Below are 12,415 nucleotides of genomic sequence, written 5' to 3'. Positions count from 1 at the left end.
ATATGTCGCGACGAGCCGGATTCGAATAGTATAGGCGCCCATAGTAGAGACTTGCACATGCTTACATCGAGAACACGACTCAAGGGTCATAACGCGCAGCAGGGTTGAGATGAAATGCACATGGTGGATGGGATCGCGGAGTCGTCGCGGAGCACATACCCGCGTCGCATCTCCTGATGCCGCATCCAAGAAGACATCCGAAATTCCAAGATCCAAAGAGCATAATAATACAACATCCGACCAGATAATGTACAGCAACATCGGAAGACAAGCGCGCAATCATGTAATCGTGCAAGACCCAGGCAGCAATGAGAAAAATTCGTGGGGGGTTCATAGCACGTCAAGCAAGTATCGTACTTCGTAGAGCGAGGGCGAGACAGCGCCGAAGAGACGCACAGACTGTGCGCGAGCACTCTGAGGCAAGGTACATCAGACCTTGTTCTCGATCGACTGCTCTGACCGGGTCTCGTTCGCCGCATGGTCGAACGCTAGAAAGTGCAAAACGCGGATGAGTATCGGTAAATCCCCGGGAGCAATACACGCGCGACGCACCCCGCTCCTGCTTCACAATGTCGGCCTGCCGCTGGTCGGCCGTAACGGTGCCGAAGATGACGTCCATCTCCTCCAGACTGCGGCCCTTCGTCTCCGGGATAAGGCTGAAATACAGTCAGCGAATGTTCCCGCGATACAGTAAGAAGACTTGTGTACGTACAGAGCGAAGGTGGCCATGCCGCCGATGTTGATCGTCGCGAACATCAGGAAAATCTTGTACCCAAGGTCGGTGACCAACGTGGGAGTGACCTTCGAGAGCACAAAGTCTACGCGTGCAAACTGTTCAGAGCGGGATAGTGCATAGCGGGCAGTCATTAACGTACTGAACAGCCATTGCGATGCGCTAGCCGTAGCGAGACCGTAATGCCGGGTCCGCGTGGGGAAGATGTCCGCGACATACACCCATCTACGCGCAAATGAAATTCAGTGCTTCTTTCATACAAGAACAAGCGAACGGAATACTCACGGAAGCGGTCCCCATCCCATGCTGTAGAAGCACACGTAGAGGTACAACATCGCCGCCATCGCCTTGCTCGCAGGAGGCGGAGTCGCGCCGTCAGCGGGGTGCGCCGGCGGCGGGTGCGTCTTGAGCAGTGCACCGATGATGAAGAACAGGACGCCCATGCCGACGGAAGAGATGAACAGCGACAGCTTGCGCCCGAGCGAGTCGACGAGGAAGAACACGAACAGCGCCGTCGCGACCACCTTCACGATTCCATAGATCCCCGACGCCAGAAGCGAGTTCGACGTGCCGCTGTACCCGATCTGCACACATGTCTATCAGCGGCCCACCTTCCCAAAACTCCGCGCATACAATCACTTACCGACTGGAAGATCTGAGGCGCGTAGTAGTTGACCGAGTTCTGCCCGCCCCATTGTTGCAAGAGGAAGATAACGACAGCAATGACGAAGCGGATGAAGTTACCCTTGCCGAGGAACGCTTCGCGCAGGCCGAGCCCCTTCCGCGCTTCACGCTCCTCCTCGATGGCGGCCTCGATCTCAGCCATCTCGGAGCGGATCCGCTCGTCGTCGGGGTGCAGCTTGCGCATGTACGCGAGGTTGGTGATGGCGGTGTCGATGCGGCCCTTGGAGGCGAGCCAACGCGGGGACTCCTTGACGGTGAGCAGGCCGAACGCCATGATTCCCGCCGGCACCAGCTGGAAGCCGAAAGGGATGCGCCACACGCCGAAGCCTGTGGGCATATGCAAGCTGATTCCCACTGAAAGAGACAACGTGAGCGAAGACGCCAGAATGACTAATAGTTCGGACTTACAGTTGATGAAATATGAAATCATCACGCCGACAGCGACCATGATCTGGAAAAGACCAGTGATACGACCGCGGACCTCCTTGGGGCTGCACTCCGAAACATAGGCGGGCGCAACGGCAGATATCGCACCGATGCCGATACCGGCGATTACTCGGCCGGCGTAGATGTAGCCCAAGCCGCGCGAGCCACCGGCGACAGTTTGCAAAACCTGGGAAGGACTCTTCAGTGGATAGCGAGAAGATGGAAAGAAAGGTACGTACAGCACCGACGGCGAAGATGACCGTGAAGGAAAACAGGGACCATTTCCGGCCGAGAGCCGCTGAAATCCGTAGTTAGCAATAGTTCTTCTCCCTCAGCGGCAGGTTACGTCCCCGCCCGGCAGACAACCCTGTCGTCTGGCGCGAGTGCCCACGGAACGCACTCGCTGAGCTGCTTTGGCATGGGCAAGGAGCGGTCGAGTGAGACGCACGCGAGTCACGTCGCGCTCCTCATCTTGCCGCTTCCTGGCCGACGCAACCGCTCCCACTGCAAGCGAGGTCGCCCATTTCATACTGGACGATTCACTCGTTTTTCGACTTACAGCGCATTGTCCTCCAGCCCGTTGGCCGACGCAACGCGTCGAAAGGAAGCGTAACAGGACGGGGATAGATGTGGCATGAACGACGTGCTCAGATAGTGACTGCTTTCGCCCAGCCACTCATCCCCGTCACACCCGTTCCCTTGTTCCAAGGAACGTCTGCCGCTGAACATGATTTTCAAGAGATAGGGAGCCCTCTAACGCCAGGGAAGGTGAAGAGAAGAATATGCATACCTGAGATGGGGGCACTCCCTAGCGCGCCGAAGAATGCACCGGCCTGGAGCACTGAGACGACGTTAGACGACACATCGTTTGCTTTCTTCGTGTTCGGTGACCCATCGGCGTTAACGAGACCGAAATGTGTCTTGAAGTAGTCTTGCGAGACTACACCACCGCCGATACCGCTGTCGCGCCGCCAGGTATGTCAGTCGCGAGTAGCATGCTAAGGTCGTCGGAACTCACGTATCGTAACCGAACAAGACGATGCCCCAGTACACAATGAACGCGAGCCCTAGATCCGCCCGAATAAATCAACGACTTCCGTTCGTGCCGATGCTCAGAAGGGAAGAGAGAGAGAGATGAGACGCACAGTAGACCCGAATGTTCTGGAAGATGCCGGCCTTGTCCATCGTGAACGTGCGCGCTCGCTGGGGGATGCGACGAGGATGGTGGAGGGGAAGACGAAGGAGGCCGCCGAAGCACGCAGAGAGCCCATGCGGGGTTTTTATCGGGGGTCGATGGACGTAGGGCACGCGGGTGTTACCCCACGGGCCGCGATCGAGATTGCGGGGAAGCATCAATGAACTCGTTCCTGACTGGCTCGCGGGCCCCCCGGCCCGCCGCAGACCCCTCAAGCAATGCGGCGCAGGCGACAGCCCTCCTCGCTGGCCTCTCGCCTCGCTAGCGGTCACCACGCGCCGAAGAAAACTCTCTGAAACCAGCTTGGCGAGGAGAAACAGCCCTCCCATCCGGCGCTTGTGTCGGTGTCACCAGGTCAGCTGCGCGGCTGGCATGCGAGATTGCCGCCTGTGAGGTAATAGAAATGGTTCATCCATGTGCGGCTTAGAGTGACGGTCGAAACTCACAAAGTTGGGGGTTACCGCTGCCATCGTGAGGGACCTGCTTTTGGAATCATTTAGAGCAACCATGGGGGCAAGGCAATTGATGTGGCAGGATTTTTTGGGCGACCGTGCGGCGGCGAGTAGAATCCTCTGATCTCGCCGGCGGACCGCGCCAAAGGAGACTACCAGGCTTCTGTGGGCGTCCGCGATCCATCCTCAAGACGCTAGAAGGGAAGAACAGGGGGAGATGCGAATCTAACATAAGTCCACAATAAAGGCTAGCTGCGATCTTGGAAACTGTATTTTCCCCGAGCGCATAGAAGCAGCAGTGCGGGTTCGGGCCTGCGCAGAGGTACACATGACTGATCGACAGCCACTGTTGCTTCCTGAACAGTAAACCTATGTTCGAGCGTACCGCCGTTTATACGGCGGATGCTCCGGTAATATTACGCGACCATTTCGCGGGCGTCGTGGTAGTAATCGTCCACAACCTACACTCAAAATATGATATACGTAAGATATTGACACTGAGAAGATGAGAGACACGGCGGACATACTGCGTAAAGCTGTTTGTCAGCTTGTTTGCTCAGCTGGGGTCGAGCAATTTCGACCGGCCCGGGCGCCACAAGCTAGTCGATCGCCAGGTACCGGCGGGTTGTGGGGCACTGTGTTGGGGGTTACGGGACTGTCGGCCTACGTGCTTGCGCGTGGGCCTAGAGCAAATTCCGGACATGTGAACTTTTCGCTACCCGGTGCCTGGATGCACGACCGCCTAGTGTCAACTGCACTCACCCAGTAGTACGAGAGATGCAACGCTGAAATTTGACGAATGAGCGCGACCGTAGCGTCCGTTTCCATTTCCAGCCTCGGATATGTTTCGGGGAATTTACGTTCGTCATCAGAGATCCGAGACGGAACGTTCAATTAACGACCGGAACAGTTTGAAGGACCTGCCCGCCTGGGAGGTTCCTGTTCACCTAGACGTCGCACACCTAATAGAAGGTCCATGAGCAATCAGTATAAGGTAAACGGCAACGACAGAACAGGTACATACTACAGATGCTGAATGGACCGACATCATGAGAAAGCTCGCGGCGGATGTCGCTTCTAGTATCTTCCGAGGTGTCCCCTACGGCGCAACGTCGCCGTTCTGAGGGCTTGAGTCGAGATCTGGCCGGTCTATGTCTGGCCGGTCTATACAAAAAGGGCTTAAGTTTTGTACGGAGAGCAACATAAGAAATTCGGGGTTATATGCACCTGGTCCTCGTGGGTTCAGAAGTTCGGTTGAGGGTGGGTACCACAGTGCACTCGCTCCCAATACTTCGCTGCAGAGGTATTCCCCTCAGTCTCACGGGACGCTCTGTTCTGTCGTGCGACTCCAAGATGTATCGGCTGGTCCGATATGCTCGTCGTGTCGTACTTACATGTTGTAGGAATACGAGCGGCACTGCACAGGGACGGGCGCTTGTGAAGATTACCACGAATTAAATTAGCGCTGTGTCCGAGCCGTCTAAGTATACTCCTTTGCTTTCCTACCACCACTGGTACCTGCTCGTTCCAATCGCATACACGAATCAATACACCGGGACACTATTCCGTGTATCTGCCAGTCGATCCAAGAGTAGTGATCGCGACTTCGGGTTCGATTCTTCGTGCCAGCGCACGCCAGCGCCAATATGACCACTGGTAAGCTTTGCTCCATTTTCTTTGAGCAAATCATGGGATGAACTGCTGATACCAATTAGATTTAAGATGGCAGACAAATGAAGCCTTACTTGAACGCCAACGTGTTCTCCTCAAGGTGCAGGCCGATACACAACGAGAGCTGCTGGAGGTGAACCGTCTCCTCAAGTCGCGATTTGCACCGGTCAATATGCTGCCAATAGAGATCTTGGCCGAGATCCTCCTTGTCGTCCAAGCATGCATATTCGCCCTCCCTGAATCGAAAGGGATGGCGCGCCGCTGGATTGCGGTTTCGTCGGTCTGTGCCCACTGGCGAGCTCTCGTGGTCTCAAACCCGTCATTTTGGCGCTCAATTGCGGTCCAGCGCGCACCGGAACTCCTGTCTCTCTCCCTCGAGCGCACGATCTCGGGCCTTCCCCTCTCTATCTCCTTCGCGGATGCATGGTTTCCTTGGTCATCCCTCCCGCTCATACTGAAGGATCGGGCCACTGACATTCGTTCTCTGCGTTTCGAGCGGACGCGCAAGAGCTTCCCACGCTATCTCGCGAAAATCCTCAGCAACTGCCCAATGCCCGTGCTGGATAACTTGTTCATTGCTTGTGAAGACCACTACCCAACCCCCCTGTTACCGCTTATACACGAGAACCTTCCTTCCCTTCGCTCGCTGTCCATGCGCGGCCTGGAACCCACTGCCGGCGATACCTGCTTCTCCCGCCTCCAACGTCTAACGATGTGCGAAACCACATGTTTCGACTTCGCTGCCTTGTTGAACGTCCTCGCGACATGTACCCACATCGACGAACTGGACTTAGAACGTTCGGTGCAGGACTGGGAGGAGTGTAACTGGGAGCACCTTCAACCGTGGAATGCCGGTGGAGCAAGCCGGCCGGTTGTGTCACTCCCTCGGGTGCGAACTCTCCGTCTCGCAGGATACTACTACGAAGGGGCCGCTATCCCACTTTCGTATCTTCGCTTCCCGAACGCGACGGACATCACGATCGTCAGCCTCACCATGTGGACAGATGAGCCCCTACACATCGCCAACATGTTGCCCAGAAGCCCACAAGACACCTTCGCGGCTCTGAAAACGATCACATCGGTCGACGTCGTCGTCTTGGAGAGCGCCTACAAGATGCACATGCGGGGCCCTCAAGGCACGACCGTCGTGCTATCCCTAGTTAGCCCTAAAAACATAGACTGGGAAGAGACCGAAGCTGCGTGCGCCGTCTTGGCGCTCCCTGGACTATGTCGCGGGGCGCCGATCACGTCTCTGCACTTTACTGGTAGGTTCACCGACGCCACGGAATTCACCGACGCCGATCAGCTCTGCCAGCTGGTAACGTCAGTCGACCCCGAAGCACAACGCTGGATCACGCTCTTCAAGGAGTTTGGTTCGCTCGGCACACTGCATATCACCAAGGCGGGACTGTGTAGGTCGATGTGGGCAGGGCTTTGGGCAGCCTCCAAGCTCTTTGGCAAACAGTGCTGTAGCTCCCTGCGCTCGGTCATCTTGGACGGGTTTACGAGTTTCGAAGGTTCCTATTCGTATGACGGTCTGGCAAAAGACTTCGAGTCGATGTGGAAGACACTCAACTTCCGTGCACAGTCGGGCCTACGCCTTCACGCGCTCACGCTGGACGTATCCATAAGCAATCGCAGCGCTGGCAAGGACGACCAAAGAGACAGCTATCTCCACAAACTCGAGGATTTGGTTGCCGACTTGAGGTTCTTCCCACAACATCTGTTCGGAGACGATTGGAGGGACGACGACGACTACTACCGCAGGGGAATTGGTGAGTATATGTTATCGATTCGGGTCCGGGTCTCTTGCTAATTGCAGAATCAGTGTGGTAGAGTCGAGAGCGGCTGGCGGTCCTTAGCGGCGTTCGACTCGCGGACGTTTGACATGCACTACGGGGCGCTGTTAGTGGCGCTCATGGACACCTATTTTGGTTTGCACAAGGAGGGGTGAGGGGATGATGGACTCTTATGCGATGCATCTTGTTACAATCGCTGTTTGCAGTATGTTCTCGTACGTGCTTAATGTGTCTTTCCTGTTCACAGCATTCTTTCTGTACCCCAAGCGCCTCGCACGTCCGCGTCGTTCTAGGCCCGCGGCCACCCTACGTCCGCCGGTTGCTTACACTACGAGAACGTATCAGTCGCAGTCGCCTTCCTGCTTTACGCGGAATACTCTGCGTTTCTGGCCTGCGTCCGTGAAGCGAAGGGCCGCGAAGAACTGCAGAGCCCGTGACACTGCGGGAAGCCCTCGATGGCGCTGCTCCTCTGCACCCGGAGCTCCCGCACGTATATATGGGAACCCACAGAGCAGCGTGTCGGATACGCTCGCCTCCTGGCTAGCGAGGGCGAACATGAGGTCGAGTTTGGTTAAGAATGCGTCGTAGAGGGGCGCTCAAAGCGCACCCGGACCGCCCTGTCCGCGCTTCGAAATAAACGCACCTGGAATTAGGCATGGCTCCTCATGAGGCTCGCTTCGGTAAGTTAGAATGACGTATGTTTATTTCCCCCGAGACAGCGGGGAGATCGACAAGGCGACGGAGATGTAGCAGGATCACCGAACAGTCACTCCAAGTTACGACGTTTGTGCCCTGGACGCAATGCGGAGCCGTGCATCGTGGAAGGAGCAGCTGGCGTTTTCGTCGCCGCTGGCCAGACATGAAGGGCGTTGTGGAGCCGTGCAGCATGGTATACGCCCTCATCAATGTGCATGACGGATGGCCGTTAGTAGTATAAAGGCCGGACGGTTTGACAAGACAACCTCATCGAACAACACTCCGCTACTCATCCACCGCCGCACTCGCACTCTTCATCCTCACCATGTTCGCCAAGTTCTTCACCATCGCCTCCCTCGCGATCCTTGCTGCCGCCACCCCCACCCCCGGTGGGGAGCCCGCGTCGTCTTGCAGCACCGGGCCCGTCCAGTGCTGCGACTCAACTGCCAAGGCCAACAGCGCCGCTGCGACCAGCATCCTGGACTCCATCGGCGTTGTCGTGCAAGACGTCAACGCACTCGTTGGCCTCGATTGCTCGCCCATCTCCGTCGTTGGCGTTGGCGCCGGCAATGTCTGGTAAGTCATTGCGGTACAGGTTTCCAGACGAAGAAAAAACGATTGACAAACTCCTTCGCAGCTCTGCCGAGGCCGTCTGCTGCCAAGACAACTCACACGGTAGGATTGATTCGCAGAACTACGCTGTTGTGGTGGATAAATCTGACTGACCTTCGTACAATAGGAACCCTGATTTCTATCGGCTGCCTCCCCGTAACGCTTTGAATGGCGGCCTCGAATTCGCAGGGGGAAGCGCGGTGGAAGGGGATAGCGCGCCGAGTAGTGGAGCAGGATTGTATTGAGCTGTCATGTATCGTCCAGAGACATATTGTTCGGCGAAGCATGTGTCTTCTCGTGTGATATTCAATGCGTCTAAAGATTGCAAAATCTCTCGAAGGGTCCCCCGAGAGAGTTGATTGAGCGAAGAACATCCTCCGTGGCACAACCGGCGGACCCGCTGACACGAATCTTTGTTCAGCTTCTCCCAAAATAGTATGGGTTCTCCCTCACGAACCACGGGAATGTTCTCGTGCGTGATCTGCCATGCGACTTTGAGGCGCTCGTGCGGACGTAGTGATATGCTAAGAGTGCAGTCGTGGTACACACGTTTCGGCGGATACAATTGACCTGGATGCTTCACACATTAGTACACGCCGCCCTGAAACGGAGTTCGACAGAGTAACTCGCCTGATAGAATATAACACTCACCATGTCGAGGTCCTGGTGTCCGCATACCGCCGGCGCAGCTCCGGCTTTAGGGCGGCTGCCTGCTTGATATATGATCACCTCAGAATCCCGCGCAGACACGCGCCGGGATGACTTCATTGCGACCTCCGTCAAGGATATCCGTGTTCATCTCGGCTTCAATTGAATTGGACGGCCGTCAGCCCACAACCCGGTCGCGTACGAAGCAAGGCTCAGGCACGGGGTGCAAACCGTACGCGGGCCCGAACGCGTCATATCCTCATTACCGCCGCATATCGCAGGTTCGTAAAATGAGGTGGAGGGAGAGCAGCATGTCGTTGGAGCGTGGAAGGCCTGATAGAGAGCTCAGATGCTACGAGAGTAGCTGCCGGTCCGTGCGAGATAATTTGGGCCGCGGGATCGCCGAAGTCGCATGTTTGGGAAGAAGGCCGCTCTTGAGGCGCAAGATGCCATATGCCTCTTTCCTCCGTGGGATAAGAAATTTGGATATATGCTTTTGAGCCTGATGAAGCACATCTTTGGCAGCAGTTAGGCTTGCTCTGTCTCGTGTGTAACGGGGTTTTGCATTCGCGGTGTGAGGGGAAGCAGCATGTCTATCAAAACATCTCACCTGATAAACGTCAAACCTGCAGAAGTAGCAGATGTGAGATACGAGGCTTTGATGAACAGTCGAAGTGGACGTACGGAAATCGACGTCAGCGATGTTCCCTCGGAGGTTTTCCAGCACGGCGCCCCAAAGATCGAGGTGGAGCGCAACGAGGTCATACTGGAGGACGCGCGGACATACAGCGACGACGTCTTCGCATGAGGTAAGTAGGTCAGGAACAAGAGTGGCTGCACGTACGCACTGATGCCGCATGTGACATCCATCCTTTGAGCCAGGATACGTTGGATATCTGACCGCATCCATGCAATACAAGTACCGAAGGCCCTGTAGAGGTATAAAAGAGGTCGATGCGCTATCTCAATCCCCATCACTCGAACAGCACTCACCAGTCGTTCAAGTACTCTTCCTTCTCTCCAATATGTTCGCCAAGCTCTTCACACTCTTCGCCCTCGCAATCCTTGCCGTCGCCACCCCCGCACCCGCGGCGGACGCATCCTGCAGCACCGGGGCTCTCCAGTGCTGCCAGTCGGTCGAGCCCGCCGGAAGCGAGGCCGTGGCACCGATCCTGGCGGGCCTCGGCGTCGTGGTGCAGGACCTCAACATCCCCGTCGGCGTCACCTGCACGGCCATCACCGTTGTCGGGGTCGGCAGCGGCTCTAGCTGGTAAGAATACCCTGCATAACAGTCGTGGCGAGGGTGCTGAAAAATATTCGGCAGCTCCGAGAACACCGTCTGCTGCGACGACAACAGCTTCGGTTAGCTTAACGTGTTACATATAATCGTTCGTAGTGTTGGAAGCTGACCTTGCCTATTAGGAGGCCTCGTATCCATCGGATGCCTGCCCGCGTCCGTCTAAGCTACCCCGAGTCTCGATATCATCACGGTCTTCGTCCCGTTCATCCTGTTACAACGCAAGGAGCAGAAGAGAGAAGCGGGGATATGAGCGGTTTCGGAATACTCGCCAGAATGTAGACCGTTTGTATGAATGATGCGTACGATGCGATGTGTTTCCGCCGATCATGTTACATTCGCCCGGTGTCGAGTGAAGCGTGCCCTCGCAGGGACGGTGTATGGTCAAGTCACAGTAACGCGTCTTCGAGATTTGGGCTACATATGGCCCCGAGCTGCATGCGTACACTGAGTTGCGCGGAGATGATCTATCGGAAATTGTGGTGATAGAATCGGGCGTCCAACTACTCACATAGTAATGTGGGCATAATCGCGGCAATTGCGACTTGACCAAAACTTGATGCATTAGCGATATACACAGACATTGGTCTAGATGCTGGATGAAAGCAAGAGCGTGGACGCGAGGTGCCTGTCGCTCGATAAGATGTTAGTAAGTCACAGTCTGTGGAAAGTGGGAGTATAACGTACCTGATATACAACTTGGGATAGACATGAGAACATGGAAAGAATACGCATAGCGAAGGCGAGGACTAACGATAGCAGTGATAGAGTGGGGAGTGGATAGAGTGGGGGTTGAATAGAGCGGGGAGCGGGATTAACCAGAATGAGTACGGAAAATAGAGCAGACGTGCATCAATATCCTAGGATGTCTGTACTAGTAACAGCGCCCTGATTTCCGCCATAGCCTTGTCCACTTCAGGCCATTCAAAGTCTTCCAAGTCAATGAGCGAAAACTCCCCTTCGGGCCGGTCTCCAATCACGTTCATGACCTCGCGAATCGCATTGGTCACCTCCCTGAGTGACCTTGTCTGCACCACCACAGCAGAGCTCTTCTCGCCCACGAGCACCTCGTTAGCTACGTCGACAACCACCCGAAGCTTGCGCTGGAATGTGATGAGACGAGATGCGCAGGGATCGTCCCGCTGCCACTCGGCCTTCTTACATGTTTCCATGAGCTTGCGGCGAGTCTCCCGCGCCTGGGAAACGCTCTGTCGTAGCGACTTCTGGAGGTCGTCGATGTCCGCAGACAAGGGCTGAATATAATCGGCAGAGCCTGACAACACTTCCTCTACGCCGTTGTAAACAGCGATGCCGAGGGCGTCGACGGCGGTGAGCACTGCGGAAAGGACGGGGGCGAATGGTAACGTCGCAATGGCCTTGTAGAGAACGCGTCAGCCTCGACCTGTTTGTGACAATGCGACGTAGAAAGTCCTACGTACCGCAGCACGAACAGCCATATGCGTCCATACCTGTCGACTCCGTTCCGCTTCTCGCTTGAGGAACGCACTGTGCTTTTCAAATAAAGGCTGTGCTTGTCGGATCGCACCCTCGAGCCATTCTTCGTAGTCGCGCATGGCCTCGCTTCGCCGCGCAAAGTACTCCAGATGCTGCTCGAAGCTGTTTCGACACCGCAGCTTAGGAAGCATATGACCCGGAGCGCTAGAGACTATCTTCAGAGCGCATGTGAGTAGCTAATGACCAGTTCCATGGCCGTCAGGCGAAGTCGATGTTTCAAGCGGAAGTTAGCCATGCACTCACGACAGGCACCGCTTCGCCATAAGTTATGGCCTCATGTGAGGGGCGCAGAAGGGGGCTTTCGAGGTGGTGAAGTCGATCGGATTGATATATGCGTATAGCTTTGATGACTTGGTTGAAGCCGTATATGACTCCCTTGAACTGTTTCCCCACCTTGGAAAGGATCCGCTCGAGCCCCTGGGGAGGGGCAAAGCCTCCCTCTGGATAGGACCCTAGAAAGGGTCTTGAGAATAAAGACCGTGTCACGAGAGGGTGCCTTACAGCATGCACACTTGATGTTGCTCTCCGTCGGGCTCTCCAGTACGCTGCCCGGCGCGAGCGCCTCCGCAGCTTCTGCCTGAGTGTCGACCGGGTCGTTCAGTGGAAGCCCCACCGCGCCGGGATTGTGATCGGCCGCTGGGTCTGGCGCCCCTTCCATACGATATCTGACAGCTGGACGTGCACTGT

At 56.0% G+C, this 12,415-nt stretch overlaps 6 protein-coding genes across 6 annotated transcripts; 3 read left to right on the top strand and 3 right to left on the bottom strand.

The window, feature by feature from the left end:
- Positions 1-111: 111 nt before the first annotated feature.
- Positions 112-3,085, bottom strand: TRAVEDRAFT_67386 (general substrate transporter). Its single transcript, XM_008046568.1, has 11 exons — positions 2,989-3,085; positions 2,862-2,910; positions 2,634-2,803; positions 2,083-2,141; positions 1,826-2,030; positions 1,377-1,771; positions 1,019-1,317; positions 876-958; positions 713-818; positions 553-656; positions 112-488 (listed from the first exon to the last, which is right to left on the bottom strand). Exons 1-11 carry the CDS (start codon positions 3,026-3,028, stop codon positions 430-432), a joined length of 1,569 nt encoding a protein of 522 aa, XP_008044759.1. The 5' UTR covers positions 3,029-3,085; the 3' UTR covers positions 112-429.
- Positions 3,086-5,333: 2,248 nt separating this feature from the next.
- TRAVEDRAFT_53621 (uncharacterized protein) lies at positions 5,334-7,115 on the top strand (the record flags this gene model as incomplete). The annotated part of the gene is made up of 2 exons (XM_008046567.1): positions 5,334-6,940; positions 6,998-7,115. The coding sequence occupies 2 exons, from the start codon at positions 5,334-5,336 to the stop codon at positions 7,113-7,115; spliced, it is 1,725 nt and encodes a 574-aa protein (XP_008044758.1).
- Positions 7,116-7,981: 866 nt separating this feature from the next.
- TRAVEDRAFT_135547 (hydrophobin) lies at positions 7,982-8,436 on the top strand (the record flags this gene model as incomplete). The annotated part of the gene is made up of 3 exons (XM_008046566.1): positions 7,982-8,232; positions 8,294-8,331; positions 8,396-8,436. 3 exons carry the CDS (start codon positions 7,982-7,984, stop codon positions 8,434-8,436), a joined length of 330 nt encoding a protein of 109 aa, XP_008044757.1.
- A 1,086-nt stretch (positions 8,437-9,522) lies between these two features.
- On the bottom strand, positions 9,523-9,786 carry TRAVEDRAFT_53619 (uncharacterized protein; the record flags this gene model as incomplete). Its single annotated transcript, XM_008046565.1, has 3 exons — positions 9,523-9,542; positions 9,601-9,714; positions 9,765-9,786. The coding sequence occupies 3 exons, from the start codon at positions 9,784-9,786 to the stop codon at positions 9,523-9,525; spliced, it is 156 nt and encodes a 51-aa protein (XP_008044756.1).
- A 155-nt stretch (positions 9,787-9,941) lies between these two features.
- Positions 9,942-10,379, top strand: TRAVEDRAFT_53618 (hydrophobin; the record flags this gene model as incomplete). Its single annotated transcript, XM_008046564.1, has 3 exons — positions 9,942-10,186; positions 10,241-10,278; positions 10,339-10,379. The coding sequence occupies 3 exons, from the start codon at positions 9,942-9,944 to the stop codon at positions 10,377-10,379; spliced, it is 324 nt and encodes a 107-aa protein (XP_008044755.1).
- A 694-nt stretch (positions 10,380-11,073) lies between these two features.
- TRAVEDRAFT_53617 (uncharacterized protein) lies at positions 11,074-12,386 on the bottom strand (the record flags this gene model as incomplete). Its single annotated transcript, XM_008046563.1, has 4 exons — positions 11,074-11,589; positions 11,653-11,883; positions 11,972-12,180; positions 12,239-12,386. 4 exons carry the CDS (start codon positions 12,384-12,386, stop codon positions 11,074-11,076), a joined length of 1,104 nt encoding a protein of 367 aa, XP_008044754.1.
- Between the last annotated feature and the right edge of the window lie 29 nt (positions 12,387-12,415).

Source organism: Trametes versicolor (assembly GCF_000271585.1).
Source record: "Trametes versicolor FP-101664 SS1 unplaced genomic scaffold TRAVEscaffold_14, whole genome shotgun sequence".
NCBI lineage: Eukaryota > Fungi > Basidiomycota > Agaricomycetes > Polyporales > Polyporaceae > Trametes > Trametes versicolor.
Note: the sequence above shows the minus strand (reverse complement) of the source record. Positions and strands in the feature narration are given on the sequence as shown.

Excerpts from the sequence above, each read along its gene's own strand:
- TRAVEDRAFT_67386 (XM_008046568.1), bottom strand. The coding sequence starts at position 3,028 with ATGGACAAGGCCGGCATCTTCCAGAACATTCGGGTCTACT. Across the intron at positions 2,031-2,082 it reads TCATCTTCGCCGTCGGTGCT|GTTTTGCAAACTGTCGCCGG; the intron begins GTACGTACCTTT and ends AGTCCTTCCCAG. Across the intron at positions 1,772-1,825 it reads GATTTCATATTTCATCAACT|TGGGAATCAGCTTGCATATG; the intron begins GTAAGTCCGAAC and ends TGTCTCTTTCAG.